We start from the raw sequence: 19,510 nt of genomic DNA, 5'->3' as shown, positions 1-19,510 counted from the left end.
CACTGCAACCTCTGCCTCCTGGGGTCAAGCAGTTCTCCTACCCCAGCCTCCGAGTAGCTGGGATTACAGGCATGTGCCACCATGCCTGGCTAATTTTTCTATTTTTTTTTTTTTTTTTTTTTTTGAGACGGAGTCTCGCTCTGTCGCCCGGGGTGGAGTGCAGTGGCGCAATCTCGGCTCACTGCAAGCTCCGCCTGCCGGGTTCACGCCATTCTCCTGCCTCAGCCTCTCCGAGTAGCTGGGACTACAGGCGCCCGCCACCACGCCCGGCTAATTTTTTTTTGTATTTTTTTTAGTAGAGACGGGGTTTCACCGTGGTCTCGATCTCCTGACCTTGTGATCCACCCGCCTCGGCCTCCCAAAGTGCTGTGATTACAGGGGTGAGCCACCATGCCTGGCAGGAAAGTTTTAAATAGCTACTATACTATAAAGTATTATGCTAGGTCATCAATAAGGGATCTATAAAAGGACTTAGAGAAGTTACTCATGCACAGAATTGAATAAATCTACCAAAAAAGAAAAAGAAAAGGACTTAGCCCTATAGTTTAAAACAGTTATTTAGTAGAGGTGCAAGTCAGGTTAGTTCTGCAAGTTAGCCCTGGCAACATGAAACTCACAGGGACAATCCAGTTTTAGAATTGGCACATCATTTAGAAATGGCACCTAGGGCCAGGCGCAGTGGCTCATGCCTGTAATCCCAGCACTTTGGGAGGCCAAGGCCGGTGGATCACCTGAGGTCAGGAGTTAGAGACCTGCCTGGCCAACATGGCAAAACCCTGTCTCTACTAAAAAAAATACAAAAATTAGCCGGGCATGGTGGCATGTGCCTGTCATCCCAGCTACTCCGGAGGCTGAGGCAAGAGAATCGTTTGAACCTGGGAGGTGGAGGTTGCAGTGAGCCAAGATCCTGCCACTGCACTCCAGCCTGGGCGACAGAGCGAGACTCCATCTCAAAAAACAAAAAGGAAAGGAAAGAAATGGTACCTCACAGGCAATACAGGGAAGACCCTCTTTAAGATTGGAAAGGGAGATAAGAAGGAAGCCCATGTTATTTCACCACCTATTAGGATCACTACATTATCTGTTTATCCTTGGTAAGTTTTATAAAAGTAGATAAAGGAAGAAGAGGTGAGACTTTTCTCTCTGGTTTTACTTCCTTGCATTAGAGAAATTCAGAAGAAAGGTATTTGCATTTGCAGCTAACCTGTCAAAGAATGCTAATTGGAAAGGAAAATCAAATCTCCCTTCAAGGATAGATCATTTGAATTAGAGAATATTCATAAAATGGAGTATTAGCAAAAAAAAAAAAAAAAAAAAAAAAAGAGCTGCTGATACACACAGCATAATCTCTGAAACGTAATGTGCCAAAGATGACAAAGTTGAGTTCAAGCTATGTGATTCCATTTATGCAGAGTTCAAAAACAGACAAAACTATTATAATAGATGGCAAAACAGTGAATGCCTTGGCAAGAGGGGATTGGTTGGAAAGTAGCAGGAGAGCTTTCTGGGGTGATGTGTTCTGCATGTTGATGGGGTGTTTACACAGTTGTATACACTTGACAAACTCATTGTAAACTTAAGATCTGTGCTTCTTACTGTATGCAAATTTTACCTTAATAAAAAATCCTCTCCTTTGTCGTACAACATCTGTTTTCTGGAACTTCTTTACAAATCAGAATTACTCCTAAGAATCTAAATCTTGAAGATTTATTTTTTATCTTAAAACCTGATGTATTTGCCAGGGAATTAACAAAGATAGTGATGTTGACTGCTTTTAAGTAACTTCTGTAGTTTTAAAAAATTGATTCATAACAGAGGTACAGATTTTCAGGGTACATGTGATAATTTGACACATTCATATAATGTGTACCAATCAAATCAAGGTAATTGGGATACCCATCGCCTATTTATCTCCATGTGGAAACGTTCAGATTATTTTCTTGTATTTGGAAATGTGGAACTTGTGTAGTTGATAAGCAAATACAAAGTCCTTTGGGAGTACTGTGCGCAGTTAAGTGGGATGAAATCCTCATTAAAAATTTCAACCTAAATATACAAGATACAAAACAAGTTAAATGTGGTTTTTTTTCCATTATGCCCTCTGAATTATTTTTACCAGTTATTACCAGTAGCTTGACTCTTGACTAAGCTCAAACCAGAAAACAGAACTTTTAGTGAAAATGCTTTAAACGTGTAAACTAATATTACTGTTTGATGATCATCATTTCCATTGAAGGCAAATGTTAAGGGATCAAATGTGGGCAATGGGATGTTAAGAAAATGTGCAGCTAACATTAAATGTGACTCATTGCAGATAGAGGAAATTTTTGGCCTTTTTTTTTTTTTTTGAGATGGAGTCTCACTCCCATTGCGCAGGCTGGAGTGCAGTGGTGCCGTCTCGGCTCACTGCAACCTCCACCTCCTGGCTTCAAACGATTTCTCTTGCCCTCAGCCTCCCAAGTAGCTGGGATTACGGGCTTGCGCTACCGTGCCTGGCTAATTTTAGTATTTTTAGTAGAGACGGGGCTTCGTCATGTTGGCCAGGCTGGTCTTGAACTCCTGACCTCAGGTGATCCACCCACCTCGGCCTCCCAAAGTGCCAGGATTACAGGTGTGAGCCACTGTGCCTGGCCTGGCCTAATTTTTAACAGATGGATCATATTCCAAATAATTCGAAAAGTACACTCATCAGCTAAAGGAATTTTACTTGTTGTAGGCAGTCTCTTATTCCTAGCAGAAAACACACGAAAATATTTCTTGCAAGTAATGTGGGTGCACAAAGCCTTCAGAAACAATTTGAAGGAAAGATTGACAATAACAAGAATTTCACTTAAAAAAAAAAAAAAGAGACAGCATCTCACTATGTTGCCCAGGCTACAGTGCAATTCACAGGCGTAACCATAACCCACTGCAGCCTCAAACTCCTAGGCTCAGGTGATCTTGCCAACTCAGGAGTAGCTGGGACTACAGGTGTGTGCCACTGCATCTAGCAAATTTCACCTTTTTTTTTTTTTTAAAGACTATTAACAGGCTGGAGTGCAGTGGCATGATTTCGGCTCACTGCAACCTCTGCCTCCCGGGTTCAAGTGATTCTCCTGCCTCAGCCTCCCAAGTAGCTGGGATTACAGGCGCGTGCCACCACACTCGGCTAATTTTTCTATTTTTAGTAGAGATGGGGTTTTACCATGTTGGCCAGGATGGTCTCGATCTCTTTTGTTTTTTGAGAGGGAGTCTCGCTCTTGTCGCCCAGGCTGGAGTGCTGTGGCGCGATCTCCACTCACTGCAAGCTCCACCTCCCAGGTTCACACCATTCTCCTGCCTTAGCCTCCCGAGTAGCTGGGACTACAGGCCACGCCCGGCTAATTTTTTGTATTTTTAGTAGAGACGGGGTTTCACCATGTTAGCCAGGATGGTCTCGATCTCCTGACCTCGTGATACACCCTCCTCGGCCTTCCAAAAAGTGCTGGGATTATAGGCACACACCTCCACGCCCAGCTAATTTTTGTTTTTTTTAGTAGAGACCGGGTTTCACCGTGTTGGCCAGGCTGGTCTGGAACTCCTGACCTCAAGTGATCCGCCCGCCTCGGCCTCCCAAAGTGATTACAGGCATGAGTCACCGTGCCTGGCCTGAACCCCTACTTTAATAGCAAGCTTGGTCCCAAGTTTTAAGCTATGATTGGTTTAATGCCAAATACCTAGAGGCTGACTGCCAAAACCTCAAAGTGAATCACCTAAAGACAGTTCAAACAGGAACGTAGTGAGTGCACAGGAATGAATTGCTGTCATTCAAGTAGCCATGGTGTATGTTACCTTTATCATTAATTTCTTCTTGCCCTTGCACATTGAATAAAAAGGGCAATCACTATTTGGTCTCTTGATCTTTATTAAAAATCCTGAATGTAGAGGTTCATAGTTCTGACAATAACTGACGTTTCCCCCAACTCTGCTGTTCACATAAAACCACATATTGTGATCTAGTTATTTATTACTCAGCATCCCTAACTTCCTATAGCGTTATTAGTTTTGTTTCCTAAGGTTGTCGTATACATTATACAAAAGACTTGCATACCATATGCAAGCAGATGATGTTTGTGAATCCCTTATGTGACAGAGCTTATTAGATCCATCCAACAAACCTGTTGGTAGATGGTTCCAATACCTGATACAAAAACAAAAGGATTGTACAAAAAAGGGCATGACTTTTGCTTGTTACAACACAGGTAATTACAAATGACAAATCCTTCAAAAGGGAAGATGACAACTTTTATTGTTATTACAAAAGCAAATTTAACTTGTTATTTGAGTAATTGCAAGAGCAGACTAAGGGCTTAATCCTCACACAGGCACCAAGTCAGGCACAGTAGGTAGCTACAAATCGTTAAGAAAAAGATTTCTTTCTTACCTAGAGCACTCTTCCATGCTTTGGAATTAGGCTAAAAAACTCAGCAAACCTGATCAGTTCCCTTTAATCCTCTGTTTTTTTAAAAAATGAGATCTAGGTATTAACCTGCTGTCTAGCGAAAACTAGTCACTAAGTCCTGGCCTGAGAGATACCCACATTTCCTTTAGAACAAACAGAACTAATAGCTGTGTACATTTCTGAGAGCCCGATGTGTGAGTCCTTAAAATGTAGACCTTGCAGGAGGCTCAGACCTCAGTTTCACCTAATGCATGTGGAGGAAATGGAGGTGAGAATAGTCACCTGAAGAGTGCAAGCGCTCCAGCTCCAGCTCCAGCACACACACACTTCCCTGGGCAGCAGGAAAAGGAGGTAGCAAGGACTTGGGCTGACTTCTGAAGCACTAAGCTAATGTGCCTGGTAGAGGGGAGCCTCAGGCAGCACAAAATGTCATTCCACCTGTGCCGTCCACAAACCTGAGGTTTCCACATTGTTTTAAAGGGCACAGTGGCAAATGTGACAAGGCAGAAAACAATAACCATTTCAAGGATCACTTAAGGAATCCTGGTGTTTTCTGCCTAATCAGACGTAGTACCAATCTGCTTTTCCCTTATATTGGAGAACATAAAGGTTTTAATCTCCACTCCCACACCTTCAGGCCCTTATAATAATCCTTAGTAAACAACTCAGCTAGCATTGTTTCAAGGAAGCATAGGATTAGAGGTATGTGAGAAGTGTATTTATTGAAGGGAAGACTCAGTAAATTCTAGGATATTAAAGTCAAGAATATCCTAGAGCCAAAACCCACCAGAAGTTGAACCAAATCTACCTGAACTGAATTGACAGTAAACTGGGTCAAATGGAATCCACGGAATTACTACTGGAAAATAAAAACACTTCCTATTCCATTTACTATGAAATCTAATCTAACCGACTGCTAAATGTAAACCTAGTTAAGTCTTTTGTGCATACGCGATTACACTTACTTAAGAAGTTGCTGCCATCGCAAGATCTCTAAAGAAACAAGATCAAGGATGTATTAGATGGCATCTGCTAGAATCACTGAAAAAGTTAGCTGGAAGAAATAAAAGCCTATTGTTTGGAGACAGATAATTGTCTCCTAAATCCACTGGTTGCTCTCTACCTTACCTATGTCTGTGAGAGGATTAACGGCACAGTTTGTTCTGATAAGGTAGGCCAACAATGAATATAACATTTAACCATCCTAAAATCAGAGCTATAGTGCTATAACCAGATTTTTCACAAAGGGTTTTAAAGTTGAAATTTGCCTGATGTTAAGAGCTGTAATAAAACTGCATATTTTCCCCTTGACTACCTTAAATCCCTACCCAAAGCAATGAAGCTATCATCCATGAAGTAGCGGTCCATGAGGAAGTCCATGCCAGTAAGGAAAGGTGCTAGAGTGCTGTTATGTGTAATAGTCACCAAAGATCACGGAGTAATTACAGTCATTACTAGTGTTCCTGAAGATCGCCAAGGGAGTTTAGCTGATTTTTTTCCAGAGTTCATCTTGGGAGCAGTTTTTGACCATAGGTTCAACTTTTTTCTTGGGTTGCAAAACTGCATCTGGCTGCAAGTCTAACCCAAAATATTCGCAGCATATCAGCTGAGAGGATGCCGGCAACTGTTGAACTACATCACAGTTCAAAGTCCCATACTGTGAGAGCAGTACTTGTAGTTTATGTAACCAGCAAATATGAGTTACCTCTTGTTACAGTGAACAACCTGCACTGTTAGAGTTTAGGAACTTTTGACATTGGGTTTCACATATTTCAAAGATTTTCAACTCACACAAAAAAATACATGGGTTTAATTATTCAATAACACTTTACTATTTGTCACTTAATCTCAAGAGAATACACACTCAGTCCAACTCTTTTGGTTTGATTTTACATTGATTTTCACTTACTTTTGCAAATTAAAAACAAGAAATGAGTGCTGTATTTCCCCCCTCCCATAGTAAGAAACAAGGGTTTAAAATGGCAATTACTTAGATGTTTATTTCAATATTTCTTAAATTCACTTTATTAATTTAAAAAACTAATTAAATAATCTAGCATGAAAGTTATATAAAGAACATCATTAATGTGAAAAGATGCAAGAAAAAAATCATTCTAGTAGAGCAACGTTAGAGAACAAATGCTTACGTAATATCCTAAATATGCAGCCAACTACCCTATTTTTGCACTGTCGACCATATAAGCACGTTTGCATTTGCAGAAAACAGAATGACAGCATAGGAATTTGTATTGCTCTATAAAGGTCCAACATCTCCACACAATGCCAAGTTCACCTTAGACATTTTATTTCCTTATCCAAATGAACAGCCCGTGTAAGCAGGATTGAAAATGCATCAACTTTAAAAAGATGAGAACAATTTTCAAAGCCCATAGAACTTATGTTGCTGGTTAATTTTAGCATTGAAATTTCTTTTGAATAATCTAATCTTGCAAATATGCAAGAATCCAGTGGAATTTTTACAGTTACATTTGTATTTGTATGACCTGTTACTTTTTAGAGGTAGGCCCTTCACAGTTGATATCCAAGTTACTTAAGAGTCTTGGCAACATGCACATAATATTCTAACAGTGTAAATGTTTTAGTAGCCAACATAACTTATTTTTAAAAAAACGTGTTCTATTTAGAAAGGGAACTCTGGAAATGATTTCAGTGGCTCTTGAACTTTTAAATATTCACTAAAATTCAAGCAATTGCTAGTATTTGTTTTTATTAACATGGAATTACAAAAAGAACTATTATGTTTTGATTAAAAGCTCCTGTATTTTCCAGAAAAATAAAAGCCCAGAGATTTGCAGACATAATAAAATGTATTTAAATTTCATGCAATAGCCATAATTATAGTTTTAAGAATCTGTAGGACAATAACTTTGCTCTGTCCATAAGATGTAGCCTCATTCAAGAAATGAATGGGAATTTCACAGTTCAGAAAACACTAGGCCAAGTGCGGTGCCTCACGCCTGTAATCCCAGCACTTTTGAGAGGCTGAGGCGAGCGGATCACTTGAGGTCAGAAGTTTGAGACCAGCCTGACCAACATGGGGAAACCTCGTCTCTACTAAAAATACAAAAATTAACTGGGCCTGGTGGTAGGCTCCTGTAATGCCAGCTACTCAAGAGGCTGAGGCAGGAAATTGCCTGAATCCAGGAGGTGGAGGCTGCAGTGAGCCCAGATTGAGCCACTGCACTCCAGCCTAGGTGACAGAGTGAGCCTCTGTCTCAAAACAAAACAAAACACCCATTAGATTAAGTTTTATGTTCCGTGACTGGAAATACAGTCTGTCTAGGCTTTTCTTTTCTGAGGAGCAAAATTACAGGGAAGGGACTTGTCATTAAATATACAATTACAAAGTATCTTATTTAGAGATAAATCACAATCTAAAAGAGGCTATCTTTGATAAATGGCAACACTCAACATCAAGGGGGCTTTGGATAAACCCACAAATTGCCTCCATTCCTCATTTATTCTCACGAAAAATTTCAAAGTCATGATAATTATAGCAGAAAGTCATTCAATCTAAAACCACCACAATGCTGCACTGTGGTTCATCAAAAACATGGTTAGCAAATTTCAGCTCTACACTCAAGAAAACTCAGTCAATTTCAAATAACTGAGATAAAACTTATACTGTGCTTCATTCTGCTTATCGCTGATAATTTTAATCTGTGCAGATTCTGATGATTGTAAATATTTTCATTTAGTTGCTGGGTTGAGATTTAGCTTTAACCAGCAAGGATCATCCAACCTTTAAAGTTACTGATACAAAGAGTAAACTGGGTAACTTGTAGAAGTGGCACTTGCAACTGATACGGTTTTCATATTAGAGGCATGCAGCTCTTATAAATACTAAAAGAGGAATTTTTGCCAGGTCTCAAACATGCTTTATTTGTTGTAAATTCCACTAATTTAACGAGTTAATGGAATTTTCTCTAGGGGTACAATTTCATTATGCTTTACTTATAAAAATGACAGTATGCTGTTCTTTTATTTTAAACAACTTACTGTGTTTAAGAAATGTTACAATATAAATTGGCAAAAAAAAAAAAAAAAAAAAAAACTAAAAGACCTAGTAAAGCAGTGTCACATCTGGATAAAGGGATTTAACTGCATGTATGCATTAACCATCAAAAGAAGGGGTCAAACTAATCCTTTCCTTTAATACAAACTTGAACACTGTGAATGCCTCATTTATAGTGGGTAGGGAAAGTTTATAAAAGTCCAAGTAATAAAATGTATTCAATTACTTGGGAAAGTTAAAAAGCTAATGCAACAATGTTACATCCAGATAAAAAACATTATTCAAAAGCAATTCAAATACCGAAAAGGATTTCAAATTCAATATTTTATTAACATGGTAGTTGCCTTTGTAACATGTGCACACACACTCGCACACTCAGAATGATCTGCCTGGGGGAAAAATACTAAATATGCTTAAGGGGAAAATGAAAAATAAAAAAATTCCTGTAGGTTTTCATTATTGTAGGCAATTATGTCCACATCACTTACAAAGCTATTGCCAAATCTGTCCAAGGAAGCAGAGTTTGAAGGGGGTGCTAGGGACGGGAATCTTGGGAAAAATTCAACAGTGGCATAGCAGAGCTCTCAATATGAGAAAGCTGACATAATGTGGACTTTTGCTGTGAATTTCCTCTTTGCGAAATATGGGGAAAGGTTTATCAATGGGCAGAAAATAAGAGAAGGCGGTGTGAAGTAGGCTTTTGCAGTCAATTTTCCTCACAGTATTGTGCAGGGTCATCAAGAAAATTAGTCTTTCTCTGGAACCAGTTTCAGAACTTTTCCAATTGCAATGGTCTTTCCTAGAAATGAAATTTTAAAAAAATCTTTCAGTAGTTAACAGCAAGTCTATATAAGATATTAAAACTTATTATTTTAAATCGCAAAAATATTTTTTACAATGTAAGTTACTAATTAACTAGCTTTACTGCCAACCCATGATACTTGTTTAGGTAGTCTTAATAAGTGGGTCTTATTTGGGGGGGCTGGTAAAGAGATGGTTCCCTGTATCAAAAAACATATCTCCCCCCACGCCCCCCAAACAATTGTCCTGCCTCATCCTCCCAAGTAGCTGGGATTACAGGTGCCTGCCACCACGCCCAGCTAATTTTTGTATTTTTAGTAGAGACGGGATTTCACCATGTTGGCCAGGCTGGTCTCAAACTCCTGACCTCAGGCGATCCACCCGCCTCAGCCTCCCAAAGTGCTGGGATTACAGGCATGAGCCAGTGCATAAAGACAGAGTCTTACTCTGTCACCCAGGCTGGAGTGCAGTGGCATGACTTCGGCTGACTGCAACATCCTCCTCCTGGGTTCAAGTGATTCTCCTGCCTCAGCCTCCTGAGTAGCTGGGAGTATGGGTGCCTGCCACCATGCCCATTGTAATTTTTGTATTTTTAGAAGAGGCAGGGTTTCACCAGTTGGTCAGGCTGGTCTTGAACTCTTGGCCTCAGGTGATCCGCCTGCCTCGGCCTCCCAAAGTGCTGGGATTACAGGCGTGAGCCACCACACCGGGCCAAAAAACCTCTTTGGATTAAAAAAAAAAAAAAAAAGGGGAATATCCGTATTTGTGGAATATCCACACAATGGAGTACTATTCAGCGATACAAAGGAAAAAATAACATGATGTTACACGGTTGAACCTCAAAATCATACTAAGTAAAATAAACTAGACAAAGGACCACATAATTTATAATTCTATTTATGGAGTATCTATAAAAGACAAATTGAAAAATGGTTGCCTAGGGGTGAAGGTGGGAATAAGGGGTGATTATGAACAGGTGTAAGGTTTCTTTTTAGGTGTTCTAAATGTTCTAATATTAGTATATGGTGATAGTTGTACAATTCTGTAAACATACTAAAATTCATTGAATTACATATTTAAAACAGGTCAATTTCATATTATGGAAATTATATCTCAATAAAGCTGCTAAAAAAATCCCAAAACCTATCCTTAAGTAACTGAAAAGGCACAGCAATCACCACTGACTACAATGCAGTGAACACGTCCTTCTGGTAGTACTCCTGTGGACTGAAAGGGATACAAAACCCACTGGGTCTTGTGGAAAACCTCAAAGCCAAGTTAGGTTTTTTGTTTTTTTTTTTAAAGCCAAGTTATCTTTTAGGAAAAAATAATTCTAGGGTTAAGAATTCCTGCTACATTAATTGCTTTTCTTCTGTCTTCCTGATTTTATCAGGTTCTGAGTGCTAAACTAAAACTATCATTTTGTTATATTAATAAGATAAACTCAATAACCAGTTTTACTATCAACCAGAAGAGTTCTGGGCCTTTAAAGTAAAATAAACACTGTCTTTATACAATTTCATCCAATGTAAAGTTCAGGAACTGTATTCATCACCAGGGCTTAGCACAGTTCTTGACACTTTACAGATACAAAGTAGTTTTTGCTAAATGGAATTGGAATGAACATGTGAAACAACTATTCTGTATTTCAATGGAACTATAAAGTTTTACGTAAAGTCTTCTATAGTCTTAAAATGGTTATCTAAGTTAGAAATATTAACAGCCAGGCCGGGCGCGGTGGCTCACGCCTGTAATCCCAGCACTTTGGGAGGCCAAGGCGGGCGGATCACGAGGTCAGGAGATCAAGACCATCCTGGCCAACATGGTGAAACCCCGTCTCTACTAAAAATACAAAAAATTAGCTGGGCATGGTGGCAGGGCCTGTAGTCCCAGCTACTTGGGAGGCTGAGGCAGGAGAATGGTGTGAACCTGGGAAGTGGAGCTTGCAGTGAGCCAAGATTGCGCCGCTGCACTCCAGCCTGGGCGACAGAGCGAGACTCCGTCTCAAAAAAAAGGAAAGGAAAGGAAAAAGGGAAAGGAAAAAGGAAAAGGAAAGGGAAAGGAAAAGGAAAGGAATATTAAAAGCTCATAAGGAAACGTTTCATATCAATCATTTTGTTTTTATGCCAAAGAACTTCATGACCCCAAGATGGGAATATTAGTTGTTCTGCGTCACCCAGAGGTAGACAGAAATGGATGCACACAAAAGGTCACAAACATTAGACCTCTGAAAAATGAGGTGTAAAAAAAAAAATCAATCTCTGTATCCCTTTTAATCTCTAGACATATTACAAAGGATTACATCATAGAAATATCTTAGTAAACAAAATAGCCCTCCAAATCCACTACTCACAAAACATCAAAATTAAGATTCTTCACGTAGAGCATTACTAGATTTGGCATTACTATTAAAATACGTGGTCAATTCTGTCCAATACACTCAACCATAAAACATTCATACGAATATAGAATGTGAATCGAAGTTTTCTGTGAACCTGCTGCAGTATGTACTGTACTGAGATGATAAAGATGACCAAAGCTAGGTATCGTGGATATACTACTAGACATCAGTTTAAAAGCTCTTACCCTCATCTCTTAAGGTGAAACGACCCATCTGAGGGAAGTCTTTAAAGGTCTCAAGGCAGATGGTTCCTGCTGTCCTTAAGCGAGCAATGCATACTTGATCTTGTTTCACAAAACGGGGTCGGGTCTTACTTTTTTCCCCTGATTTTTTGTCTACCAAGCAGATTAAGGCCTAACCAAGAAAAGAGTATGAGAAAATCAGAATAATGCCAAATAAATAATCTTTAAGAAGAGGTGTAGAAATAAAAGTGCATCACTGTTGCTGATTAGAAATTATGAAGATAAAACAGTATTAAAACAGAAATAAACCAGTTATCTTAAACTCACTGTTATTTCGACTTCCTCAATACAGGTATGAATATGCAGCACCGCATTATAGCCTGGGCAGATGATGGATTTGTGCTCTATAATCACTATCTGTCAAACAAACAAACAAACACATTCTTATCTTTATCCTTAGGGTAAATAAGAATTCAGTGTTCTCAAGCGCCACGTAAATCCCAAGAATTAGTGTTACCATCTCAGTAGGACACCAACTTAAGTGATTTTTGTGTTAGAGGGGATAGGTTTGTCTTACTAATTTTGTTCATAGGATGGGTCAGGCTGCTTGACCTCAAAGCATGAATTACAATATCCTATCCTGTATTTATCTTCTTGGCAAGTCCCTGGTCAACTTTCGAAACACAGCAGGCTGGCTGGACGCAGTGGTTCACGCCTGTAATCTCAGCACTTTGGGAGGCTGAGGCAGCAGGGGGGCCGGGGGGATCACTTGAGGCCAGGAGTTCAGGACCAGCCTGGACAACATGGTGAAACCCTGTCTCTACTAAAAATACAAAACAATCAGCCAGGCGTGGTCGCGGGCGCCTATAATCCCAGCTACTCAGGAGGCAGGACAATCGCTTGAATCCCGGAGGTGGAAGTTGCAGTGAGCCGAGATCGCGCCACTGCACTCCAGCCTGGGTGACAGAGCAAGACCCCATCTCCAAACAAAACAAAAGACAGCAGGCCAACTTTCTTATCTGGGAAGCCTTTCCTTATATTCCCCAATGAATTAAGCTAATTTTTACCGCTCAGAAGCTACCTAGATGTAAACTTATCCAGCTTTATCCATTTCTCAATATCCAAGGTCCAGTAAACAACCTTACATCTGGCATCAAAATCTAACTTCGTTAGTTGTCATACCTTAGAACGGAACTTTAAAAAATTCTGTTAATCACACCAGTCACTTACTCTGTCATTCTCCCAGGGAGGTTAGATTGTTAATAACAGGGAAACTTGTGTGATTTCTTGTCTGGAAAGCTATGTGCTGTGAATGAGCACAGAAACCATGACTTCCACAGTAACTGTGCTCTGGTCAAAGTAAATATTAGATACTCTAAAATGTATCATCAGGAGATCAAACATAAAAAGGAACTTATAAAGAATACTCCTTATCCAGTAAGCACTTGTACCAGCTTGAAGACCTTGTATGAGGTGCCTATTGTGGTTATGATATATAAGTGGCTTATAATATTTCCATTCCCCTTCTCTACGCTAAGATGGGTTAACTGGCATGTCACCAATAATCAGGACAAAAGGCACTGATATTCTAATTTCATTTAGACATTAAAACCCACTATGACAACAACAATAATTTGTTTACCTGGGCATCAAATGTGCGTCCAGAATGACAAAGATTATTAGGATCACAAAGTATAAACCCTGGAAGAATCTCCTCTTCTTCAATTCCTTTCAGTCTGATTTTGAGGTTTTCACCTGGGGCTACAGTATCAGTTTCTACATCATCGGAAAGTATTCCAAGAACTTCCACGTTGTGCTTTAAAAGAAAACAAGACTGGAGGTTTTCTGACACATTCACTGCATTACGGAACATAAAATGACCTGAAAGTCTACTCAATAAAGAGTTGCAAGATTTGACTGTAAACACTTATATTTGTAAGACATAAAATCTTAGCCTAGATATGATCAGTGAAAATCATATCCTAGAAGTATAACTGCCAATTAAAGTATTAACGTGTCACCTTTCAAATATCACATTCTAATCATTTCCAACTAGAACACTGTATACACTAGCATTTGCCTTTTTTACCTTTTCAAAATCAAAAACACAATATTTGGATTTCAGTTTTATGGATATAATTTCCATTATTATGGAATTCTGTGAAGGATTTAATAAACCTGTCTTCCATTACCTATCAATCTCCAAGTATCGGAATTGTGCACTACTTAAAAATTATTGAACTAAGCTTTAAAAGTCTATCAACTCTTTAATGAATACATAATTTCCTTTTGGTGTGATGAAATGCTCTGGAATTAGATAGTGATGATGGCTGAATAGCAATGTTTTTTTTTTTTTGAGACAGAGTTTTGCTCTTGTTGCCCAGGCTGGAGTGCAGTGGTGCGATCTTGGCTCACTGCAACCTCTGCCTCCTGGGTTCAAGCCATTCTCCTGCCTCAGTCTCCCAAGTAGCTGGGATTACAGGCACCTGCCACCACGCCTGGCTAATTTTTTGTATTTTTAGTAGAGATGAGGTTTCACCATGTTGGCCAGGCTGGTCTCAAACTCCTGACCTCAGGTGATCCACCCACCTTGGCCTCCCAAAGTGCTCAGATTACAGGCATGAGCCACTGTGCCTGGCCTAAACTCTTTGTTTCTAACAAAATAGTCCATAGAGCTGGGTAGTCCACATGCCTTTAGCCCCGCTACTTGGAAGGTTGAGGCATGAGGATTGCTTGAGCCCAGGTGTTTAAGGCTGCAGTGAGCTATGATCACACCACCACACTGTAGCCTGAGTGACACAGTGAGACCCTGTCTTTTAAAAAAAAAAAAAGTTTTTAATGTAAAAATAAAATAGTTATGGAAGCCTCCAGTTCTGATGCCAGTATTGCTCCTCAGTACTTCCAGTGCTGGCTGTGGCAGTAAGGTGAAGCAAAGAACAAGTGACGTGAGAGGAGATACACATGAAATTTACCATCAGTGACATTTACTACATTAATAATGCTATGCAGGCCGGGTGCAGTGGCTCACGCCTCAGCACTTTGGGAGGCCGAGACAGGTGGATCACCTGAGGTCAGGAGTTTGAGACCAGCCTGGCCAACATAGTGAAACCTTGTCTCTACTAAAAATACAAAAGAAAAAAACAATTAGCCTGGCATGGTGACAGGTGCCTGTAATCCCAGCTACTCAGGAGGCTTGGGCAGGAGAATCGCTTGAACCCAGGAGGCAGAGGATGCAGTGAGCCAAGATCGTGCCACTGTACTCCAGCCTGGGCAACAAGAGTGTAATTCCATCTCCAAAAAACAAACAAACAAAACAACAACAACAACAAAAAAAAAAAAAAAAAAAAAGGGCCAGGTGCAGTGGCTCACACCTGTAATCCCAGCACTTTGGGAGGCCAAGGCAGGTGGATCACAAGGTCAGGAGTTCAAGGCCAGCCTAGCAAGATGGTGAAACCCCGTCTCTACTAAAAATACAAAAATTAGCCAGGTGTGGTGGCGGGCACCTGTAATCCCAGCTACTTGGGAGGCTGAGGCAGAGAATTGCTTGAACCCTGGAGGCAGAGTTTGCAGTGAGCTGAGATGATGCCACTGCACTCCAGCCTGGGCCACAGAAGGAGACTCCATCTCAAAGGAAAAAAAAAAAAAAAAAGAAAGAAAGAAAGAAACAAGAGTTTAGAAGTCACTCACCTAAAACACAATCTGTATCGGCTGGGCGCAGTGGCTCATGCCTGTAATCCCAGCACTTTGGGAGGCCAAGGCAGGTGGATCACGAGGTCAGAAGTTCAAGATCAGCCTGGCCAACATGGAGAAACCATGTCTCTACTAAAAATACAAAAATGAGCTGGGCATGGTGGCACGTTCCTGTAATCCCAGCTACTCGGGAGGCTGAGGCAGGAGCATTGCTTGAACTGGGACCCGGGAGGTGGAGGTCGCAGTGAGCCGAGATCGCGCCACTGCACTCCAGCATGGGCTACAGAGCGAGACTCCGTCTCAAAAAAAAAACCAAAAAAACAAAAAACAATCTGTATCTCAGAACAGTTTCATAAAATATCAAAGTAAAAAATAACCAATTTTTAATTTAACCCATTAATTACTTACTGTGGTAAAATATATGTAACAAAATTTACCATCATAACCATTTTAGGTATACATTTCACTAGTATTAAATATATTTAAAATATTGTACAACCAATATTTAGAACTCTGAAATCTTGTTGTCTTGCAAAACTGAAACTCCCCATTCCCCCAAACCCTGGCAACCACCATCCTACTTTCAGTTGACAAATGTGACTATTCCAGGTAGCTCATTTAAGTAGAATCATACAGTATTTGTCTTTTTGTGACTGTTTTATTTCATATAGCATAATGTCATCAAGGTTCATTCATGTTGTGGCCTGTGTCAGAACTTCCTTTTTAAGGCTGTGCAATATTCTATTACATATATGTAACATGCTTTCTTTATCCATTCATCCTTTATGGACACCAGGGTTGCTTCCACCTTCTGGCTACTGTGAATAATGCATCTATGAACATGTTTATACAGATATGAGACTCTGCTTTCAACTCTTTTGCATATATACTCAGAAATAGTATTGCTGGATTATGTGGGAAATCTGTTTAATTTTTTGAGGAACTGCTATATTTTTTCACAGCACTTGGCACAATCTTACATTACCAACAGTGCACAAGGTTCCAAATTCTCCACATCCTTGCCAACACGTTACTTTGTTTTCCAAAAAAAGTTTTTAATTGAGATGGGATCTCACACATAGTGGGAGATCCAGCCTGGTCTCAAAACTCAAGTGATCCTCCTGCCTCAGCTTCTCCCAAAGTGCAGGGATTATAGGCGTAAGCCACCATGTCCAGCCCTGTGGATTTGATTTTTATTTCCCTAATGGTTAGCGGTGCTAAGCATCTTTTCATGTACTTTTTCGCTGTTTGTACGTCTTCTTTGGAAAAATGTCTATTGCAGTCCTTTGCCCATTTTTGAATTGGGTTGTTTAGGTTTTTTGTTGACTTGGAGGAGTTCTTCATATATTCTAGATATGAACCCCGTATTCAGATATATGACTGGCAAATGTTTTCTCTCATTCCGTAGGTTGCCAACCCCATGAATTTTTTATTGTAAAAGTCTGGCCTCTTTTTTATTTGATAAATTTGAGACAGAGTCTCGCACTGTCACCCGTGCTGGTGTGCAGTGGTGTCATCTCAGCTCGCTGCAACCTCTGCCTCCTGGATTCAAGCAATTCTCCTGTCTCAGCCTCCTGGGTAGCTAGGATTACAGCCACCCGCCAACACACTTGGCTAATTTTTTGTATTTTTAGTAGAGACGGGGTTTCACTATGTTGGCCAAGCTGGTCTCGAACTCCTGACCTCGTGATCCACCCACCTAGGCCTCCCAAAGTGCTGGGATTACAGGCGTGGCCCACCCACCACCGCCTCTATGTCTTTTAAACTATTCTAGCTCTGTTCCACTGAGATTCAGGAGGACTAAACTGAAGTGAGTTTTGAGGCTTGCTCAACTCTAGGACATTCTATACCTGCCTAGTGATTAGTAGCAAGTGACGGCTTCCACAGAGAACAGCCACTTTCTCTATACTAGTTACTAAGGCCCCTCACTTGCAAATATGTCTGGGCATTAACTTCACTTATGTTTAGAGAATCATACCTTTTTCTGTTCTGGTAAAATATAAATAATAACATTCAACTTTTAAACCATTTTACTTTGCAATTCAGTGCCATCTAGTATATTCACCATGTTATACAATCAATACCACTATCTAATTCTAAAACTTTATTGTCCGAAAAAGGAAATCCTATACCCATTAAGCAGTCACTCCCTACTTTCCCTCCTTCAGCCCCTTGCAACCACCAAGCTACCTTATCCCTCCATAGCTTTTTTTTTTTTTTTTTTTTTTTTTTGAGAAAAGATCTCACTCTGTTGCCCAGCCTGGAGTGCAGTGGTGTGATCAGAGCTCATACATCATAGCAACCTTGACTTCCTGGGCTCAAGCAATCCTCCTGCCTCAACCTCCCAAACAGCTGGGACCACAGGCACATATCACCACAAGTGGCTAATTTTATTTTTCATAGAGACAGGGTCTCCCTATGTTGCCCAGTGTGGTCTCCAACTCCTGGGCTCAAGCAGTCAGTCCACCTCGAACTCCCAAAGTGCTAGATGTTAGCCACCATGCCTGACTCATCTCCATAATTTTTGTGACAACTCCACAGACGAAAGTGAGTAAGTAAGGGCTGGGTGTGGTGGCTCACGCCTGTAATCCCAGCACTTTGGGAGGCCCAGGAGGGCAAATCCCGAGGTTAGGAGTTCGAGACCAGCCTGGCCAACATGGTGAAACCCTGTCTCCACTAAAACCACAAACATTAGCCAGATATGGTGATATGCCTGTAATCCCAGCTACCCGGGAGGCAGAGGTTGCAGTGAGCTGAGAATGCACCACTGCACTCCAGCCTGGGCGACAGGGTGAGACTCCATCTCAAAACAACAACAACAGCAACAACTAAGAACTCAACCTGAGAATTATTTTCATTCAGATGTTAGCCTTCAAGTTGCAAAGATAATAGGAAAAAGTAGGCTTTAAAATATAAACATTTTAGAAGATACAATATATTCTAATCGCCAATGCACAATGTTGTGGGAAGTCAGGGACCCCAAACGGAGGGACCGGTGAAGCCATGGCAGAAGAACGTGGATTGTGAAGATTTCATGAACATTTATTAGTTCCCCAAATTAATACTTTTATAATTTCTTATGCCTGTCTTTACTGCAATCTCTAAACATAAATTGTAAAGATTTCATGGACACTTACCACTTCCCCAATCAATACCCTTGTGATTTCCTATGCCTGTCTTTACTTTAATCTCTTAATCCTGTCAGCTGAGGAGGATGTATATCGCCTCAGGATCCTGTAACAATTGCATTAACTGCACAAATTGTACAGCATGTGTGTTTGAGCAATATGAAATTTGGGCACCTTGAAAAAAGAACAGGATAAGAGCAATGTCTAGGAAACAAGAGAGATAACCTTAAACTCTGACCACCAGTGAGCCAGGCGGAACAGAGCCATATTTCTCTTCTTTCAAAAGCAAATGGGAGAAATATCGCTGAATTCTTTTTCTCAGCAAGGAACATCCCTGAGAAAGGGAATGCGCACCTGGGGGTGGGTCTCTGAACTGTCCCCCCTGGGCGTGGCCGTCTCTTATGGTCGAGACTGGGGGGGTGAAATAGACCCCAGTCTCCCATAGCGCTCCCAGGCTTATTAGGAAGAGGAAATTCCTGCCTAATAAATTTTGGTCAGACCGGTTGATCTCAAAACCCTGATAAGATGTTATCAATGACAATGGTGCCCGAAACTTCATTAGCAATTTTAATTTTGCCTCGGTCCTGTGGTCCTGTGATCTCGCCTTGCCTCCATTTGCCTTGTGATATTCTATTACCTTGTAAAGTACTTGATGTCTGTGACCCACACCTATTTGCACACTCCCTCTCCTTTTGAAACTCCCTAATAAAAACCTGCTGGTTTCTGCAGCTTGTGGGGCATCACGGAACCTACCAACATGTGATGTCTCCCCCAGACGCCCAGCTTTAAAATTTCTCTCTTTTGTACTCTGTCCCTTTATTTCTCAAGCTGGCCGACGTTTAAGGAAAATAG

At 40.5% G+C, this 19,510-nt stretch overlaps 1 protein-coding gene and 1 long non-coding RNA gene across 13 annotated transcripts in view; one reads left to right on the top strand and one right to left on the bottom strand.

Moving 5' to 3' along the window:
• LOC134732516 (uncharacterized) overlaps positions 1–19,510 on the top strand; it is a 61,702-nt gene that overhangs the window by 11,101 nt on the left and 31,091 nt on the right. The gene's annotated exons all lie outside the window — the stretch shown is intronic.
• The window catches only part of GSPT1 (G1 to S phase transition 1), a 44,536-nt gene continuing 33,791 nt past the window's right edge, over positions 8,766–19,510 (bottom strand). For all 12 annotated transcript variants that reach the window (XM_063618209.1, XM_063618208.1, XM_055243802.2 and 9 more), the window contains 4 exons: positions 13,483–13,656; positions 12,168–12,257; positions 11,844–12,012; positions 8,766–9,255 (listed from right to left, as the gene is read on the bottom strand). In XM_063618209.1, the coding sequence (XP_063474279.1) occupies positions 9,203–9,255; positions 11,844–12,012; positions 12,168–12,257; positions 13,483–13,656 (486 nt within the window). In that variant the 3' untranslated portion in view covers positions 8,766–9,202. The remainder of the gene's footprint in view (positions 9,256–11,843; positions 12,013–12,167; positions 12,258–13,482; positions 13,657–19,510) is intronic.

The sequence above is a fragment of the Symphalangus syndactylus genome, chromosome 14 (genome assembly GCF_028878055.3).
Source record: "Symphalangus syndactylus isolate Jambi chromosome 14, NHGRI_mSymSyn1-v2.1_pri, whole genome shotgun sequence".
NCBI lineage: Eukaryota > Metazoa > Chordata > Mammalia > Primates > Hylobatidae > Symphalangus > Symphalangus syndactylus.
The sequence above is the reverse complement of the archived record's forward strand: the minus strand, read 5'-3'. Positions and strand labels throughout refer to the sequence as shown.